At 44.6% G+C, this 20634-nt stretch overlaps 1 protein-coding gene across 1 annotated transcript in view; it reads left to right on the forward strand.

The window, feature by feature from the left end:
* Nucleotides 1-9291, forward strand: part of LOC309792792 (protein POLR1D-like) — a 43306-nt gene extending 34015 nt beyond the window's left edge. Inside the window, exon 3 of the mRNA XM_082602619.1 lies at nucleotides 8701-9291. Coding sequence (XP_082458745.1) covers nucleotides 8701-8968 — 268 coding nt within the window. The 3' untranslated portion in view covers nucleotides 8969-9291. The remainder of the gene's footprint in view (nucleotides 1-8700) is intronic.
* Nucleotides 9292-20634: the final 11343 nt, after the last annotated feature.

Below are 20634 nucleotides of genomic sequence, written 5' to 3' on the forward strand. Positions count from 1 at the left end.
TATGTGTAAATAAAACTTTTAACCACTAATCCAGTGGTTCCCAAATTTACCTGCACATTTGAAATCATCTGAGGAGCTTCCAAAAATACAAGTATCTGTTTCCCACCATCAAAGATTATTAGTTAGGGGTATGGCCTGAGCTTTGGGGTTTTAAAAAGATACCCAGGTGATTCTAAAGTGCACACAAATGTGAAAAACACTATGCTAATCCCTATTTATTAAAAAGAATGATACCAACCTGCTCTGCAGAATTGGGAGCATTCCCACACTCCTCCCAGGAGCAGACAGGTGGCCAGGTGGCCAGCCACAGGAGTCCCAAGACCCATCCCTGTCAAGTGGACAGATACCCAAAAGGAGCAGACAATCGGCCAGTTACTAGCGGGCGATGGTCTGCGTTTCTAAGCATCTAGAAGATCTTCACATTGGCTTTAAAATCTGAAACAGAGCTAGAGTGAGTGACATTATTTTCTCCTCTTGGATACTGCATGAGAGAGATCTTAAGTGAGGTAGCTGAGCCGTTGCCAGAAAGAGACTGCTGAACTAAAGAAAATGCAACTGGGATGCCATTGTTTGTAGTGTAAAGAACGAAACCATTTGGTGCTATATACTTCCTTGGATGTATTTCAGCAAAAGAATCTCTTGAGAAGCTGTTCTTGACAGAAGCCTCAGAGAAGCTGAAATATTGGCCCTCGTGACTTCCTTTCAGTCAACATAAAGGAATTTATAAGGACAAATTTCAGAAATTTGCTCAGCTTCATTGTCTACAAAGCTGTTTTTATTCTGGTCACGTTCACTTCAGCTGATCTTTGCCCAGTATAATGCTTGAGTCTACTGCCTGTATGATTTCAGCCTTATACGTTGGAGAGGCTTATGTTTTGGTACAAAAACTTCCAAAGATTGAATTTGAGAGAAAATGATTTTTCAGTTTTCTTTACCCAGTTGTTTTAAGGGGAATGACGTTTTTGGTGCTTTTCTGTTTGGCTTGGGGTCCATCTGGTGAATAGGGGGAGCACCACCTACATTTCCTTCCATTTTACGTAATCAGCTTTTGATTATTGGGAAGCAAATCATTGCCCCAGTCTCCACTGAGGCACGTGGTGTTTTTATTCGTTTGAAGATTCGCTCAGTACCAGTCGGTATGTTAAGAGGCCAGGCACAGGCAGCGGTACAGAAGCCTCACTGTCCCGGCCCTGAAGTTGCTCACGCACAGGTGGACGCGGACAAGCCTGCAGCTGAGCATCAGACCACATGCTGGAACCAGCGGGGAGGGCAGGGAGGGCTCGAGTTTCACACCGACTTGTGGGTGAGGCTCCTGGCAGTATTTCAGGGCCGCGGAGATCCAGAGCCTTTATTTTCCAGTTAAAGAACGTGGAGCCCAAAGAGGTTTCCTAAGTCCTGGTTAACTGCGGATGGGACCAGCACGGATCCTTCTTGTCTAGAGCCTCCCTTCTGTGGTTCTGCCAGCACACAGCGCCGTGAGTCCTGCCCCTGCATCCCACCTTCACATCCCCTTCCTGTCTGGTTATGAAAGTGGATCAGGGAGCCCTGAATGAGCTCTCGTTGGCTTACATGGCTACAGACACGACCTGTCCTACAGAGGGAGCAGGGGGCCAGGGATCATGCCCTATCCATCCCAGGGCCCTGCTACTCACACCCACGCCTCTGACCCTTGCCTGGTCACACCTTCTGTTCCTCCTGGCCGTCTCCTAAAGAGCGTCCACACAGACAGGTAGCCTGGTATTTATTTTTGCTGCAGGACCTAGCACAGTGCCTTACATATGAAAGGTTCTCAGATTTTTAAAAATAAATACTGCAGATATATATGTACACGTATGTCAACGATTTTTCATTACTTTTGGGTGTAGTGGTGGAGACGGAGCATACTGAAAACCTGCCTCAGGCCTGTTGTATGCAGTGTAATTAAGGATTAACAGAGTCGCTGTGGGGATTAAAACACTGTAAAAGACCTTCTCGATGGCTAAGGCTTTGATTGCCAAAGTATAACCCGTGGCGCCGTGGGTGGTTACGGTGTTCACGGCGTGTTAAACAAGATGAGCTGTAACCAACCACAGCATCAGATCAAAAGTATTACCTGGTTCCTTGGAGTGTTGAAGTGTAGCTGTGCTTCTTTCTGTGGCTGTTACTTTAGACGTACATCCGTGATCATGCAAAGCAACGTGCAGAATGGAAGATAAGATGCCGTTTGCTGGCGTGGAAAGGGCTCTGGCCGTAGAATAAAGGAATGAATCGGGGCGCAGTGCACTGAACCCGGCTTCCACGATCCCAAGCCTCTATTTCCCTAAACAGAAGAAGAGGAACCATAGTTTCCCACAGCCTGATATACTTCACAAATCTCCAAGTCACGTGTGTGCAAGGAGTTCGGTGCCTTGGTCCCTGTCTGTGTCAGACTCACCTGGGCTCCCGCACGGCCAGCGCTCTTAGCCGACTTAGATCTGCCTCTAGGAGTCTGTCCCAAACGGAGCAGCCCTGGCGGCCAGTGCGCGGACAGCTTGTCACCCGCGGTTTCCTTCCCTGCCTGCTCTGGGCCGTCTGCTGGCTCCGCAGGTGCCTTTCTCTCGTCTGCCCCTTCTGTTCCAGCTGGGATGGTGCTGGGAAGGCGGACTCTGGTTCCAGTCCCAGCTCCACGTCCTTCTGGCTTGGGAGCCTGGATAAGGCGCTTTGCCTCTTGTGCATCTGTAAGAGGGGAGACGGCGGAGAGATGGAGTGAGGCGCTGGTGACGTAAGGGCACAGGGAACTGCTCGTCAGTGTCAGCAACACCGCTGTCGTCGTTCTCATTGGCTAGTGGTCCTGTGTCACTATTTGAGGGGTCACATTCATGAAACTACTTTAGATTAAATTTATTTTTTTTTCTTTTTTTGCGGTACGCGTTCCTCTCACTGCTGTGGCCTCTCCCGTTGCGGAGCACAGGCTCCGGACGCACAGGCTCAGCGGCCATGGCTCACGGGCCCAGCCGCTCCGCGGCATGTGGGATCCTCCCGGACCGGGGCGCGAACCCGTGTCCCCTGCATCGGCAGGCGGACTCTCAACCACTGCGCCACCAGGGAAGCCCATGAAACTACTTTAGACACAAACGTGGCAGGTCTGCATCTGCAGAACATTAGCTATTACTACCTCTGTCCTTCAGCAGCAGAAAGACAGAAGTATGAAAATCAAAAAGAAAAAGAAACTGCATTTATCTTTCCCCTCTGTTCTCTAGATTTGTTTTATAATTTACTGGTTTTCCTAATTTGAGTATGATACCTGCGGGGAGAAAGAGCCTCATTTTTGCAGATGGCGTTACACAGTGTTACACAGCGTGCCTACTCGAGAAAAAGGGAAAGAAGCTGAAAAGCTTACAGCCCTGGCCTCGGAGCCCTTCATCTCAGCCTCTGGGCTCACAGCTTTGAAAGTGAAGGGACTCGCTCCCCTTGTCAGGTTTAACGTGGATAGGATGCCGGCTCTTGAGTCTGACAGTGCTGTCATGGGTACTTTCTAGAGCAGTTTTAACCAGTCTCATTCTATTTAGACTTTTATATCCATTTATGTTGTTAGCACCTTAAATCTGGCTCTTCCCACATGAGCTAGTATAACTTTCTAAAATCAAAAATGAACCCAAAACAAAAGTAACTAGCCAGCGTGAGAAAGTCAACAGAGTTGGGGTCAGAGTTCCACAGGAAAGGAGCTGCCCATCCTGTGGCCTCCTGTGGTCCCCACCCCACATCCTTGGGCGCAGCCAGGGACAAAGCCGGTACAGACCCACCCCGCAGCCAGGCCTGTGCCCGTGCCGCAGGGCTCAGGCTTTTGCCTCGATGCTGATATAAAGAAGGCTTTAGGACGGTTGAGGATCTAACGCTAGCTTATTGTGTCTGTCATCTCAGATACAGAAAAACATGGCACTAAAAGAGAGCTGAGAAACAAGGAGACAGAGAGCAATGAAATAATTTCCTAATGTGATGAAGGAGAGGACGGTCACTTTCTGAAGGGCCAACATACAGAACGTGCACGGAGAAACTCAAAAGTGGAAGGACCTTCGAGACCACCCACTTACTCCAGCCTCCAGTGTTATTTATACCCGAGGACCATCTACAAACAGAGTCTATAGACCATTAGGAAATGCAAATGATAAGCTCAGAGGTACTACCCAGTAGCCCACTGACTCTGGTATCAATGGAGAATTGAGATATCCTGGAAAGTGAAACTTGCAGATACAGAAGTTTAACCATCTGAAGTATCAAAACTTTAAAATTGTAACCATTTTTATGAACATTTCTGTAAAACATCTTATTCGTTTTTTCTTGATGGCTCAGGTTCTTTTCATTTTTTAATCATTTTTTTTCATGGAGAAACATCAGACATTCTTCTCTGTTCTTGATTAACTTATTATCCCAGGTGATTTGAGACTTAGCTGTCTTGAGTTTCCATCATGGACGAATCCCTGATGTATTAACTTGAGTGCTATATATATTCTTTTTCATGAAGGGAGAGTGAATAGTAATAATATGGGTCCACAATCCCTTGTTTAAAGCCCTCGGATCCATATAAGTTTCTAAATTTAGATATTTTCATATTTTAGATAGGTACTATAGCCCAGACAGCGTGCACAACAAATAACCCAATGGTACTTGTTCAACACCTGATCATTTCCTAAACAAAGCATATGAACGCTTCCCTCAAACGGGATACAGAGTAGAAAGAAGTGCCCAGCGTCAGGTCAGGCCAGGTCTGGCTGCCAAACGAGTTGTCGTATCAGAAAAAGAACTTGGGGGCTTCCCTGGTGGCGCAGTGGTTGAGAGTCCGCCTGCCGATGCAGGGGACACGGGTTCGTGCCCCGGTCTGGGAAGATCCCACATGCCACGGAGCGGCTGGGCCCGTGAGCCATGGCCACTGAGCCTGAGCATCCAGAGCCTGTGCTCCGCAACGGGAGAGGCCACAACCATGAGAGGCCCGCGTACCGCAAAAAAAACAAAAACAAAAAACAAACAAACAAAAAACTTGGTTTCCAAATTTTGGACTTATGCATAAGAAATCATAGCCCCATAGGTAACATTTATTGAAGATTTACCATATGCCAGGCCCTGTGCTAAGTGCTTTATGCATTATCTCATTAGACCCTTGCAATAGGTGGATACTTCTATTGCTTCCATTTACAAATAGAAAAGTAAGGCACAGAGGCATTAAGTAACTTTCCCATGGTCACAAAGCGAATTGAGTCGGAAGACTAGGACGCGCACTGAGCTAACCTTTACCAAGCACTTGTTGCGTGTCAGGCATTGTTCTGAGCACATTCTCACTCCTTTGATCTGCATCCGGTCCCCTAAAATGGTCACTATTGTCCCCATTAAATAGATGAGAGACAACAGGGAGATTATTTAACATGCCCAAGGTCTGGCCTATGATTCCAGAGCACGTGTGTATACTGTGTTGTACGACTTTGTAGCCGTAGGACAACTGGCGGTGAGATTCCACAAAATCAATGACCACATTATAGGCCAGAGCCGCTCTCTGCCAGGGATTTCCTCACGTTCAGCATTGATGTTATTCTCCTTATGCTTCAGTACATTCAGTGCAGATTTTATACTTTCTTTATATGGAATCATTGGCCACGTGTCCCTTCACATCTGCCCTCAACTGCTCCCCCCCACCGGCCCCCCAGTCTCGTTGTCCTGCCTCATGTATCGGTGGAGTGTGGGTGAGCACTTGTCACCATGTCTAAAATGTGTCCTGGCGTATCTGGGGGAGTCGCTTTCATACCCCCCCACTCCTCCCCCCACCCAAGTAAACCAAGTTCTCTCCAAGCCATGTTTGACTTTTCACCTTGAAGGTGGACACAACCTAGGCACAACAGCATTAAAACTCCCATCTTCGATGTGAAAAAGCAATGTAAAGGCCGGTTTTCTTGTGGACCTTGTTCCAGAACACCACCTCATCCTACGCTAGCTCTTCTGGTCCCTGTGTTGAGTCGGCGGGTTACACGAGCAGCGGGGCGCTAGGGATGCCTCCTCCGACGTGGCCCCCGCTCACAGCATGAACCCTGCCGGTCTCTAGCCCAGGGGGAGCTCTGTCCATCTCAGGCAAGCACGTGGTGCCGGAGATGACCTCACGTGGAAGATGGCAAAATGCAGTTGAATGTGCCAGCAGTTTCCAAAGGTTTTAATATCTTGGGTTACTGTCCCATCTGGCAGTAATCACCTTCTTTCTTTGTTTAATCCAGACAAGAACTGGCCAGTTTTACCAGCACTGACGACCCACTGCACTGAAAAGGCCCCAGAGTTCTTCTGTAGCTGGCTGTCTTGCACCAGCCGTTTCTAGTCCGCCCCGTCCAAGAGAGATCGGTACTCCGTTGCTCATGAAGATGATTGGCTTCTACACTGAGCCCTGGCCACAGCTGGCAAAGAGGGGCGCCTGGGCTCTCTGTGTTCCGCATTGCAGGGCAGTCCCCTCCCGCAGGCTGGTGCAGTTGTGCCGCCCTGTAACACACGCGTGTGTCGTGCTCTTCTGAATCTTTGCAGAGCTTGCAAATGCGGGGGTCCAGGTGTCGTCAGCCAGTCAGTGCCTGGATGCACTGATGATCCTGTAAAGTCACTGAGGTCAGAGCCTGGCCGTCCCTCCTAACTGCACAGGCGTCCTGACCCTGCACCTCTGGGAGGTACACGTGGCTGTGCCTTGGGGCCCCTGAGGAGCGTCATGCTGGCGTGCTTTTCTGGAAGCTCAGCCTCCCCCCGCCTCACGCAGAACCGGGGGTTTTCTTTGCTCTCTGTTGTTGCCTTTCTTCTTTGCTCATCACTGTGGCTTCTGAACTTCAGCAGTAAAAGAAAACCAAACCTCCGGCGCCGTCCCCACCCAGCGTTCCCACGGCTTCTGCTGCTCCCTGCGTCCTTTGCTCCCTGAGTCCGTCTCCTCCTCACCGCCGCTCATTCCCCGTCACGCTTCCCAGCCTGAGCGTTAAGCACACCAGCACGTGGGCGCGCACACCACGTCCGAGACCTCGCGGGTGCTTTCCCTCCACGCAGGCTCAAGAGCTGCTTATTCACAGCAGGAGCCATTTTCTTTTCTTTTTTCCCCTCCTCCTTTTTTTTTTTTTTTTTTTTTTTTGCGGTACGCGGGCCTCTCACTGTTGTTGCCTCTCCCGTTGCGGAGCACTGGCTCCGGACGCGCAGGCTCAGTGGCCATGGCTCACGGACCCAGCCGCTCCGCGGCATGTGGGATCTTCCCGGACTGGGGCACGAACCCGTGTCCCTTGCATCGGCAGGCGGACTCTCAACTGCTGCACCACCAGGCAAGCCCCTTTCCTCCTCCTTTTACTAACAGATTCAGTGCCATTCTGGTTGCCTGAGGTGGCCTGACCTCCATAACAGGGACACTTGGCTAGTGACCCCTTACATGTCTCTTCCACGAGAAAATCACTGCAGTGGGGCTGCTGGTGGGTTGCTTTTGAGGTACTGCGTGGGATTCTCCTTGAATCAAAGTTTGATACAAAGATGGAGATTATGGAATACTACACTCAGTTTTGTTTACTACCAGCCACCCTGAGTAACATGATTTGGACGGATCAGCATCCTCCTTGGCTCAAGGCCAAGAGAAGTATTCAGGTTTTCATCTGTGTGGGGTTTTCTTTTCTAAAATGAAAGGTTTACTACACCTGAAAAATAAAACAAATACTGAGTATATAAATATACCTAAACATGTAAATTAACGATTTAACCAGTTACATCCTTCCTCCTGGGTGAACTTGACTCACGGAGCCCCTGAAATGTACACTGCACAGAAATTCACCCAGAGGGTAGATGTGTGAACAGTGCTCCTGGACAGAGCACAGACTCTGAAACACAAAGTCCTGAAATAGAAACTTTTTTAGAGGGTAAAAGGTGATTATTGCATTTAATAGATTCTTTAGATATATATTTTTTTAATTATTATTAATTTATTTATTTATTTTTGCTGTGTTGGGTCTTCGTTTCTGTGCGAGGGCTTTCTCTAGTTGTGGCAAGCGGGGGCCACTCTTCATCGCGGTGCGCGGGCCTCTCACTATCTCAGCCTCTCTTGTTGCGGAGCACAAGCTCCAGACGCGCAGGCTCAGTAGTTGTGGCGCACAGGCCTAGTTGCTCTGCGGCATGTGGGATCCTCCCAGACCAGGGCTCGAACCCGTGTCCCCTGCATTAGCAGGCAGATTCTCAACCACTGCGCCACCAGGGAAGCCCTCTTTAGATATTTTTATTTCTAGAGTAGATCGTGTAGCTCCAGTATTCAAGATATAGCAAGGTATACTTTTTTTGTTCCTCAGGGAGGGACTGATCCTTCTTCTTTGATATTTAAAAACAAGCCACCATAAATTTAACTAAAAATGCAGATTCTGGTCAAATCAGGCATTTATGGTATAAGGAGATACTATTAAATGACTCAGGTAATTTGGGTTGTGGTCAACACCTATACATAACATTGTGGTACTTGTTGGGAAAGTTAGTCCCAACAAGGAAGAAAGGGTTAAAGTCTTCAGATAAGGTCCAGCCAGTCTGTCTCCAGAATTCTACGTGTCTGGGGTTTTCCCCCTTGTGCTCAGAGTTTACACTAGGTGGCATGCAAGGAAAGCTGAACAAATTCAGAAACTCCATTCTGTGGAAGCAGAGTTCTTTGGCACTTGCCACGAGCCGAGGGTTCAGCTTTGGAGTCAGTGTTTGATTTGTGACTGTTTTTTCCCCCAGGATGAAGTGTCCTCTTGCTGGTGCAAACAAAAGATTTCTACTTAACACAATTAAGAACACACTGCCCTCCCAGAAAGAGCAAGACCACGAACAAAAAGAGGGCAGTAAGGAACCTGAGAAAAGCCAGGACCCGAAGGAGGAAAGCCGGCAGAAGCACAGAACCCACCCGTACAGGCACAGGGTCCACGCTCGAGGCCAAGCCCGTCGTTCTCCGCCGGGGAAGCGGGCCAGCCCGGAGAAGTCCCAGAAGCGATCCAGCAAGCGGTGAGGCAGGGACGCAGGGCGAGTGCGACCGTCCCGGCACCCGGGCCTGGGCTGGTGCAGAGACGGGGCTGAGGACAGGCCGCGCTGGCAGCGCAAACACCCAAGAGGGATCTTCCAGCAGGGCCGCTGTTGTGACAGCGGAAATCACCTGAGGCTCCAAGGAAAGAGTTCAAAGGGAACGCTCTGAAGATGCCTTGGCAAGTTTAAGCTGCTTCAGCGGTGTAGTATACGTATGTGTTGATTTTATTCTGTCTTGTTTGGAAGTTGGTTTCACAATAAATCTAGAACTTAAAAGTTTTCAGAGATTATTAAAACTAGTTCCACTTATTTTTTGGTGTGCTGCACTTGTGGTCCTTTCTCAAAATTTCTCAAAAAATAAAATACTTGTAAATCCTATACTTTACTTGTTTGGGTGACAAATTTAAGTTTTAGAAATCTGGCCAGTAACCATATTTATGCAAAGGGCTAGAAATTTACCAAGAAACGCTGATAGCACTGCACCTGTGGTCCTTTAAGTGAACAATGTAGGAAAATCTCCAAATCCTCTTGAATTTAGTGCTCCCTATCCATAACCAGAGGTTGAAAAGTTGTCTCTGTGGTTTCCTTGTGCATTCTCAAACTCATTCCTGAGATAGAACAGTTTTTCTACATTTAATTTTGGGGGGGGAATATGTACGTTTTAAGTGGTGCTTTTAAAAGAACTTTCAAAAGTTGAAGCGAACATTATTTTCGTGCTATGTCTTATTTAGCTAAAGACCTACGATGCCACTCTTAGTGTAGTTGTTTCAGAAATCTGAATTTTAAATAAAAGTGTGTTTACCATGCCTGTTTTTTGTTTTTTCAGTATCGGTGTGGCTCTGTTCTAACATACAATTATAAACCTTTCAAACCTGTATTCTTCCTTGCATTCTCAGGAAAATGTCACCAAGCACCCTCTTCCCCCATCCACAAAAGGAAGAAGAATCTAAGAAGAATCTCTCTGTCCATACCACCCCCAATCTTCCAAAGCATCTGAGCTTATGCCTGGCTGCTCCCAGATAATCACTCAACGCAGTCCCACTCCCTGCTTCCTGGCAGCCGAGAAAAAACCCTTTCTAAGCGCTAGAAAGGAGCACATCCGCAAAGCTAGCTTTGGGGTGTTGGACGGACGCGCACTGCTCCCCCTGGCGAGCCGCCCTGCCACACCTGCTCAGTCTGCTCGGGGCCGAAAGCTCAGGGGCACAGCCCAGAGCTTGCCCACTCTGTGCACCCTTCTCCCCCAGACCCCGGCCTCACCCCATGACTCCGTACAAACACCCTTTCCTTTCAAACATGCAAGAGGAATCATTTGGCTCATATGACTGTAGTCCAAATCGTTACGCATCAGCCTACATCACTGTGCTAAATTTGAAATGTTTTGTATTTAAATATCTATTAGAAACAGCACAGAGTTGTGGTTTTTAAACATTCTTGTTCTAATTAAGTAAAATAAAACGGGACTGTATCATTTGTCTATGTGCTCTGTGTTTAGAGCAAACTGGCAAGCTCATTATTCTTAAAAAAGGGGATGATTATAATGAGCATATTCTTCCACTCAGAAGTAAAGGAAGCGCTTTAGCCTCATCACACTTACCCTTCTCAGACAGTCGTGTTAAAGGACAAGTGTTCCACAAAACCATTTTCCCTTTAAAAACCACTGTCCCACTTGTGAAATTTTTATTAGAATCTTTAAAACTTTCATCACAAGCAGCCATGGTTTCCTGTGTTTAAATGTCAAGAGCAAATTATCCATCTGTGTTCCATACGTATACGGTACATATCAGGGAGGGGCTGGTCCTGAGATGCAAACCCAGCCACCTCCTGCTTCTGCGGGGGACACACGGGCACGGCAGCTCCGTACTAAGAGATCATCCAGCCCAGGACAGAAGGTGGAGGGGGTTGAATCTCTGCCATTGGCTCACTGTGGGGCCTCATCTGGGCCACTTCTCTGCACGGCATCCTCCTCATCTGCAAACTAGGATGTTTGCACTGGGACTTCCCCGGCGGTCCAGTGGTTAGGACTCCACTTCCACTGCAGGGGGCCCAGGTTCGATCCCTGGTCGGGGAACTAAGATTCCACATGCCACACGGTACGGCCAAAAATAAAAAAGTAAATAAATAAAATAAAATAAGATGTTTGTGCTGAGTCTGGTTTTGAAACAAGTAGAGACAGAAGTGCATGTTTGGCCCTAAGTTTAGGAACTGCATTGCATGCTTCCACTAGAAAGCGGCAGGAGTTAAACCTAAGTGCGACCTAGCAGAATTCGTTTTCTGTTTTACCTCATTTTAGAAAACATCATCTCCAAGAAAGTAAATGAGAAGCCACGGTCTCTGCCATGTCCCGTCACCTGCTGGTGGCCAGTCTTTCTGAACAGAGCATACGTGGAGGGAGAGGGAGCCAGGGTGGGTAGTTTTCCCGAGCGTAGGCTACGTACTGAGGACGTCGCCTCAGGCCTGATTCTGGAAGGTGGCCGTGGAGCTTTTAATTTCTCTGTGATTTTTTTGGGGGGTGGGGGGAGAGGGGTGGATAGATCTGCCTCAGATCTACTAGGTGGAATTTACCATTCTGTCATTGATTACTGATGTGACAACGTGGCATTTACATGTTTATATTATTACATAATATCTGTCACTGCTAGAAGTCTTGCCACTGTCTTTGGATCATAAAGAATATCTGGTAGGTAATCAGTGCTTGTTGAACAGACATTACCTGAGGTGAACCTCAGATAAAGTGAAGCCTAGCCACTTTCCTAAGGAGTACTAAACCCACAAGTATTGCAGGCTATACGGGAACCTGCGTGGACAACAACATTCATCGTCTGTCACCTATGGGCAAACACTGTGAGGCCCTTTTTCCCCAGCTTGACTGAGATATCCAGTATTTGATATATAACGCTGTGTACATTTAAGGTACACAATATGATGATTTGATAGAAGTCCATATTGCAAAGTGATTACCACAATAAGGTTAACACAGTCATTATCTGAGTTCCCATTTTGTGTGTGCACGGTGAGAAAGCTAAGATAAGCCTTTTAAAACCCCGTGTCCAGGGGCTTCCCTGGTGGCGCAGTGGTTGAGAATCTGCCTGCTAATGCAGGAGACATGGGTTCGAGCCCTGGTCTGGGAAGATCCCACATGCCACAGAGCAACTAGGCCCGTGAGCCACAGCTACTGAGCCTGCGCGTCTGGAGCCTGTGCTCCACAACAAGAGAGGCCGCCATAGTGAGAGGCCCGCGCACCGCGATGAAGAGTGGCCCCCGCTTGCCGCAACTAGAGAAAGCCCTCGCACAGAAACGAAGACCCAACACAGCCAAAAATAAATAAATTAATTAATTAATAAAAAACCAAAACAAAACAAAAGCCCGTGTCCACATGGTTATCTTACAACCCTATGAAGAAGATGCCATCCCTCCCATTACAAATAAGCTGAGGAGAGGTTTAAAGTTTGCCCAAGGTCATGGAAGTGGCAGAAATCCTATTGGAAGCCAGACCTGTCTGAATCAAAAACTTATATTCTTTCTTCTACCTTATGATGCACTTGATCCAAACTCAGCTCCCTCAAAACACAGGACTGGGATGTCCCAACGCACTTATGTCCCAAGGATTGCCAGTTTAAGAGCCTAAAGAACTTTTGTAACCAATGCATTTCACTGGTTAAAATTTACTCCCGAGGAGATCTGAACGCAGAAGCCCTGCGGCAGGGAACATCTGCATTGCAGCAGCATCTCTGTGGGCCACTTTAGACGGCCGTCTAAATCCAAGAGAAAAACTCTTACCCTTCCGTGCTTCCGCGGTTAAACAGCAGCCCACAGGCCATAACGAGGGGACACTAGACTCTCCATGTGAAGCACATATTTTAGGTTACTTCACATTTAACCTTGTCTTTTTTCCACCCACAATAGCAAGATTTGGGAGTTAAAAAGTCTTAGAGGGGCTTCCCTCCTGGCGCAGTGGTTAAGAATCTGCCTCCCGATGCAGGGGACACGGGTTCAAGCCCTGGTCCGGGAAGATCCCACATGCCGTGGAGCAACTAAGCCCGTGCGCCACAACTACTGAGTCTGCGCTCTAGAGCCTGAGAGCCACAACTACTGAGCCTGCGTGCCACAACTACTGAAGCCCGTGAGCCTAGAGCCCATGCTCTGCAACAAGAGAAGCCACCGCAATGAGAAGCCCGTGCACCGCAACGAAGAGTAGCCCCCGCTCACCGCAACTAGAGAAAGCCCATGCACAGCAACAAGACCCAACGCAGCCAAAAAAAAGAAAAGTCTTAGAGTCAAGGTCTCATAGATTGAGCCCTGCCACATGGCTCATCCGAGTATAGAGAATGACAAGGAGAGTCTGCCGAATGGAAACTCTTGTTCTCAGCGTGGAAAACAATGCCAAGAAGCAGGCACTCACACACACAGGAACACATTTTAAAAAGTAAGTTAATTAATTAATGTACATTAAACTGGCACGACAACATAGCAAGTAGAATTCAGAGGGATTTTATAAATAAATAATTTTTATTTGGGTTGCCATGCCATAAATTCAGTAGAAGGCCCTGGGCATTATGAAAAGGCCCAATAATAAACATAGATTTAAGAGCATTATTAATAGTTGATTACATGAGCAATTTCTCCCATCTATCTAGCCCTGTATTTTCACTGCTGGCTTATATAACTTATAAAAATCTCCTAAGTGAGACAAAAACTCCAGATAGAACATATTTTATAAAATGCTGGAGGAAGATGTTTCTCCACCAGGTGAACGTACAGCCTGCCCACAGCGCTGGTCCCCTGTCTCTCCCAAATTGTTTTTTCTCATTAATTCCTCAGGCATAGTCCTCTCAAAATGAACCAGTATACACCGTCCAATTATGAACCTCTATTTACTCCAAATTATAGATCCATCAGTCAGATGGGTAGTCTTTCAAAGTTTGATGTCAGTTTACAAAGGAAAAACAGCAAGACTGGTTTTCAGTCCTACAGGGCTTTTTAAAAAATATTTATTTACCTACCTACCTACCTACCTACCTACCCTGGGTCTTAGTTGCCCCACACAGGGTCTTCAATGCCGCGAGTGGAATCTTCATTGCGGCATGCAGGATCTTTTTTTTAGTGGCAGTATGCGGGATATTTAGTTGCAGCATGTGGGATCTAGTTCCCCAACCAGGGATCGAACCTGGGCCCCCCTGCATTGGGAGCCCAGAGTCTTAACCACTGGACCACCAGGGGAGTCCCTATCCTATAGGCTTTTTAAAAAAATATATATATTTATTTATTTATTTATTTATTTTTCTTTTGGCTGCATATGGTCTTCATTGCTGTGCACAGGCTTTCTCTAGTTGTGGCCAGCGGGGGCTGCTCTTCGTTGTGGTACACGGGCTTCTCATTGCGGTGGCTCCTCTTGTTGCGGATCCGGGCACACAGGCTCAGTAGTTGTGGCTCTCGGGCTCTAGAGCGCAGGCTCAGTAGTTGTGGCACACGGGCTTAGTTAGTTGCTCCTCGGCATGTGGGATCTTTCCGGACCAGGGCTCAAACCCGTGTCCCCTGCATTGGCAGACGGATTCTTAACCACTGCACCACAAGGGCAGTCTCAGGTTTTTAATCCTATATCCTACATAAAAAACAAAGCATCACTCACTCACTCACTCATTCAGTAAACACTTAGAGAACCAAGCACATATGACAAGCACATGCTGGGCCCAGACTGGAGCAGTTTAACTCCTGTCCTCAGACTCTGCTGGGCCATGTTCATGTCTTCCAAATTCAAAGGTGTAGAATATTTGTGCAGCACGAGATTTACTTCTCAAAAATATCTTGGCCATGCCTGTATTTCAATCTTCTATATGAGAAACACTGGTGGTTGTTCATCAACACAAAAGAGCACAGATGCTTTCATTTTCATTTTTTAGGAAAAGTTTTCCATTTTGTTAAGTTCTAAAAATATGTATATATATAATGAATCTTAAAAATATGTATGTGTTTCAAAACTATAAATATTTATATATATATAATCAGCTCATGTAAGACTATTAGAAACACACTAAGAACACAATAAAATTTTGGCAAAAGATGAAACAGTCACAGAAAATACAAACATCCAATGAATATACAAAAAAAATCATCTAAAAAACAAACAAAAATGCAAATTAAAAAGATTTTTTTCATCTTTTAAATTAACAGGGTTTTTTTTTTTAAGTAATTCTGCTGACAAGTATGGTGATACAGATACTCTCAGAAAACAATTAGCAAATTAGAGAAATGCAAGTCAAAACTACAATGAGGTACCACCTCATACCATTCAGAATGGCCATCATCAAAAAGTCTACAAATAAATGCTGGAGAAGGTGTGGAGAAAAGGGAACCCTCCTACAACTGTTGGTGGGAATGTAAATTAGTGCAGCGACTATGGAAAACAGTATGGAGGTTCCTCAAAAAATGAAAAACAGAGTTGCCCTATGATCCAGCAATCCCACTCCTGGGCGTACGTCTGGACAAAACTATAATTCGAAAAGACACATGCACCCCTATGTTCATAGCAGCACTATTCACAATAGCCAAGACATGGAAACAACCTAAAGGTCCACTGACAGATGAATGGATAAAGAAGATGTGGTACATATAATGGAATACTACTCAGCCATAAAAAAGAATGAAATAATGCCATTTGCAGCAACATGGATGGATCTAGAGGTGATCATACTAAATGAATTAAGTCAGAAAGAGAAAGACAAATACCATATGATATCACATCTATGTGTAATCTAACATATGACACAAATGAACTTATCTACGAAACAGACTCACAGACATGGAGAACAGGCGTGGTGGTTGCCAAGGGGGGAGGGGAGGTGGGGGAGGGATGGATTGGGAGTTTGGGATTAGCAGATGCAAATTAATATATAGAGAATGGATAAACAACAAGGTCCTACTGTATAGCACAGGGAGCTATATTCAATATCCTGTGATAAACCACAATGGAAAAGAATATGAAAAAGAATATATATATATATATATATATATAAAACTGAAACACTCTGCTGTACAGCAGAAATTAACACAACACTGTAAATCACCTATACCTCAATAAAATAAATTAATAATAAAAAATAATTGGCAAAATTATTAGAGAAATGCAAATCAAAACTACAATGAGGTATCACCTCACACTGGTCAGAATGGCCATCATCAAAAAGTCTACAAATAATAAGTGCTGGAGAGGGTGTGGAGAGTAGGGAACCCTCCTATGCTGTTGGTGGGAATGTAAATTGGTGCAGCCACAGTATGGAGTTTCCTTTAAAAACTAAAAACAGATTTACCATATGATCCAGCAATCCCACTCCTGGGCAGATATCTGAAAACTCTAATTCGAAAAGATACATGCACCCCCAAATTGGGGTGGTCACATGAGCCAGGCTGTGCCAGTCAAACAGACTACTTCAACTCTGAAGCCAAAAAAAGATTCATCCAATCAGGGGACCTGACCAAAGACGGTGCAGACTAGGCTGATAGATTCTGAACAGAAACCTACAGAGAGAGGGCAGGTGGAGCTGCAGTCATTGGATGGTCCTGTGTTCCTGCTTCCAAGCTCCCCAAAGAACCCTCATCCTGTCTTTCCCAAAGTCTGGCTCTGAAGCTGTTTGCCACTGTCCTTCCAATAAATTCCCTTTGTGCTTTAAGTCATTGTGTAAGTTTCTACTGCTTGCAACCAAAGAACCTTGGCTAACACAACTATGCAAGTGTTAAAATAAAAGAATAAGAAGCTCCTAGATAAAGTGAAAAACAGAAAAATACAGAATGGTGTGCAGTATGTTATGGTTTGTGTAAGAAAACGAAACATCATTACATAGGCATAGAATATCTTTGGACATGCCATACTCAAGAAACTGTAAGCAGAGTGGGGGGACTGGAGTAGAAGGCAGGCCTCCTTTTTTACTGTACCTTTTTGAAATTCAAACCATGTACACTGTTTTGAAAATTATTTTAAATAAAGGCATTAAGTAGATATATATGCATCGTTATGGAAATGATAAAATTTCATGTGAAAAAAGCAAGCTGCAGCACTTTAAGCAAAATATGATCCAATTTGTGTGTTACTCTTCGGAGAGTGAGACAGTGTGTGTGTGTGTGTGTGTGTGTGTGTGTGTTAGTTTATGTACCTAGAAAACCATCTGGAACTACACCTATCAAACTGACAGCAGTGAACATTATATTCAATGGAGAAAAATGGAAACCTTTTCCTCTAAGATCAGGAACAAGACAAGAATGCCCACTATCACCATTCTTATTCAATATAGTACTTGAAGTCCTAGCTAGAGCAACTAAGCAAGACAAAGAAATAAAAGGAAACCAAATCAGAAAGGGAGAAGTAAAACTGTTGCTATTTGCAGATGATATTATTCTGTATATAGAAAATCCCAAAGGCTCAACCAAAAAACTGTTGGAACTAATAAAATATTTTGGATAAGCTGCAGGATACAGAGACAACATACAGAAATTAGAGTGTATTTCTATACACTCAGGATGAAACATCTGAAAAAGAAATAAAGAAAACTATCCCATTTACAATAGCATGAAAAATAATAAAATACTTAAGAATAAATTTAATCAAGGAAGTGAAAGATCTGTACATTAAAAACTACAAGACGTCGGTGAAAGAAATTGAAGAAAACAAATGGAAAGACATCCTGTGTTTATGGATATTGTTATGGAGTTGATATTGTTAAAATGTGCATACTAACCTTAGCCATCTATGGATTCAATACCATCAAAATACCAATGGAATTCTTTACAGAAATAGGAAAAAAAATCCTAAAATTTGTATGGAACCACAAAAAACCCTGAATAGCAAAGGAGTACTAAGAGAAAAGAACAAAGCTATAGGTATCACACCTCCTGGTTTCAAACTATACTGTAAAGCTACAGTAATCAAAACAGTATGGTAGTGGCACAAAATAGACACATAGACCAATGGAACAGAATAGAGAGCCTAGAATTGAGCCCCTGGTCATAGCCAACTAATATTTGACAAGGGAGCCAAGAGGGGAAAGGAGAGTCTCTTCAACAAATGGTGTTGGAGAAACTGGATAGACATATGCAGAGCAATGAAACTGGACCCCTACCACTCACAAAAATGAACTTGAACTGGATCAAAGACCATAAGACCATAAGACATAAGACCTGATATTATAAAACTCTTACATGAAAAGATGCTCAACATCACTAAGCATCAGGGAAATGCAAATCCAAACTACAATGAAATATTACTTCACACCTGTAAGAATGGCTATCATCAAGAATACAACAGATGGGCTACCCTGGTGGCGCAGTGATTAAGAATCCGCCTGCCAATGCAGGGGACACGGGTTCGAGCCCTGGTCCAGGAAGATCCCACATGCCACGGAGCAACTAAGCCCGTGTGCCACAACTACTGAGCCTGTGCCCTAGAGCCCATGAGCCACAACTACTGAGCCCGCATGCCACAACTACTGAAGCCCGCGTGCCTAGAGCCAGTGCTCCACAACAAGAGAAGCCACCACAATGAGAAGCCCATGCACCGCAATGAAGAGTGGTCCCCGCTGACCACAACTAGAGAAAGCCTGCTCACAGCAACGAAGACCCAATGCAGCAATAAATAAATAGATAGATACATAGATAGATAGAATATAAGAGACAACAGATGCTGGTTTCCAAGCAATTTACCTGCACTCTAGAACAAAGTTTAAGAATGATTACAAGACAGCAAAATAAATAGCCCCACCAGGCAAAATTCACAATGTCTGGTACCCAATCAAAAATTAGCAGACATGCAAAGAAGCAGAAAAATATAAGCCATCATTAGGAGAAAAATAAATCACCAGAAAATGATTCAGAGATTCTATCAGAGATGACAGAATAGCTAAAGACAATAAATATTATTTCATATGTTTATGAAGCTAGAGAAAAGATTGAACATGTTAAGCAGAGGCATAGAAGATATAAAAAAGACCCAAATCAAGTAGAGATGGAACTATAATGTCTGAGATGAAAAATATATCAGATGAGATTAGTGGCAGATTAGACACTGTAAAAGAAAATATTAATGAACTTTAAGACATAGCAATAGACCCTGTTCAAAATGAACTACGACGGGAAATGTGATTTTTTAAAAAAGGAACAAAGCATCATTGAGCTCTGAGACAAATTCAAGTGACCAAATATACTTGTAATCAGAATTCTCGAAGACAGTGACGGATAGAGAAAAATATTTGTAGAAATAATGACCATAAGTTTTCCAGATGTAAGGGAAAGTATAAATGCATGGACATAAGAAACTCAATGAGTTTCAAACATTTTAAAAAATGAAGAAAACCACACTAAAGCACATCAAAATCACATTGCTTTAAACAGACAAAGAAACTGTATTAAAGGCAGCCAAAGAAAAGAGACAGTATATTCAGAGAAACAAAGATAAGATTCAAATCAGATCTCAACAATGGAAGCTACAAGACAGTGAAAAAATATATTCAAAATAAAGAAGAAAACAGTCATCAGCCTAGAATTTTTTACCCAGTTAAAATCTTTCAAAAATGAAAGATCCTTGCCCACATCCTCATCCTCACTGTCAGGGAACCACCCACCATGCCCCCTCCTTGCACACTGGGCTCAGAGACTTTTCCTGGAGGAAGAAGCAGGACATAAAATAGATACCTCCTAATCTCTTCCCAGAGAACCTGACTTTGTTTGCAACAGAACATGGAGAAGTTCAAGCCTAATGATGCACTCAAAAACAGTGGAGGTTGTGGTGAAAGATAATTGAGAGGATACTGGTAGATTTGTTGAAGATACAGGCTAAATTGAAGACTGCTAGTTTGCAGGAGAGAATTGGGGGGGAGGGGAAGCTGGGAGTAGCTCTCCTAGGATAATCACAAATATCAAACACTGACTTCAGGAACTATTCCTTCAAAGAAGCTAGAATTTGATTGGTTTAGTCTCTGGAACAATTGATGCCGCAGGGCGTTGTTGAAGACAACAGAGCAATTATCTATCCCACAATTTGTGGCATTTAACAGCAGGGTATGATGGGGGGGAAAGAGAGCTAAAAAGAGCCCTGCCAAAGCACTGCCATCCAAGGTGGCTGTGGGCAAACCTAAGGCTGCACACCCTTGGTTGAGAAGCAACACCAAAGGCTTAACACTGTGTGTGTGTCTGTACATATGTGTGTGTGTGTATGTGTGTGTGTGTTTATGTGTGTGTGTGTGTAAAACAGACTTCACTGAAATAAAAGCTAGTCACTAAACAAGTAATCAAGCAAATGGTGGTAGTTGGGGGGGACCAGAACCCAGAATTGCTATTATAAATTATCCAAAATGTCCAATTTCCAACAAAATGTAAGAGATATACAATGAAATAGGAAAATACGGCCATACACTGGGGGACAAAAGCAACAGAAATTGCCTGTGAGAGTGACCAGATGTTGGATTAACAGATGAAGACTTCAAAGTAGTTATAAGTATATTCAAAGAACTAGTGGAAACCATGATTTACAAAATAAAGGAAGGTATGCTGACAATGTTACATCAAATAGCTAGTATCAATAAAGAGATATAAAATTTTTAAAAGAACCAAATAAAAATTCTGGAGTTGAAAAGTATAATTGAAATGAAAAATTAACTAGAGAACTTCTTG

This window comes from Mesoplodon mirus, assembly GCF_964341445.2.
Source record: "Mesoplodon mirus genome assembly, chromosome: 17".
Classification (NCBI taxonomy): Eukaryota; Metazoa; Chordata; class Mammalia; order Artiodactyla; family Ziphiidae; genus Mesoplodon; species Mesoplodon mirus.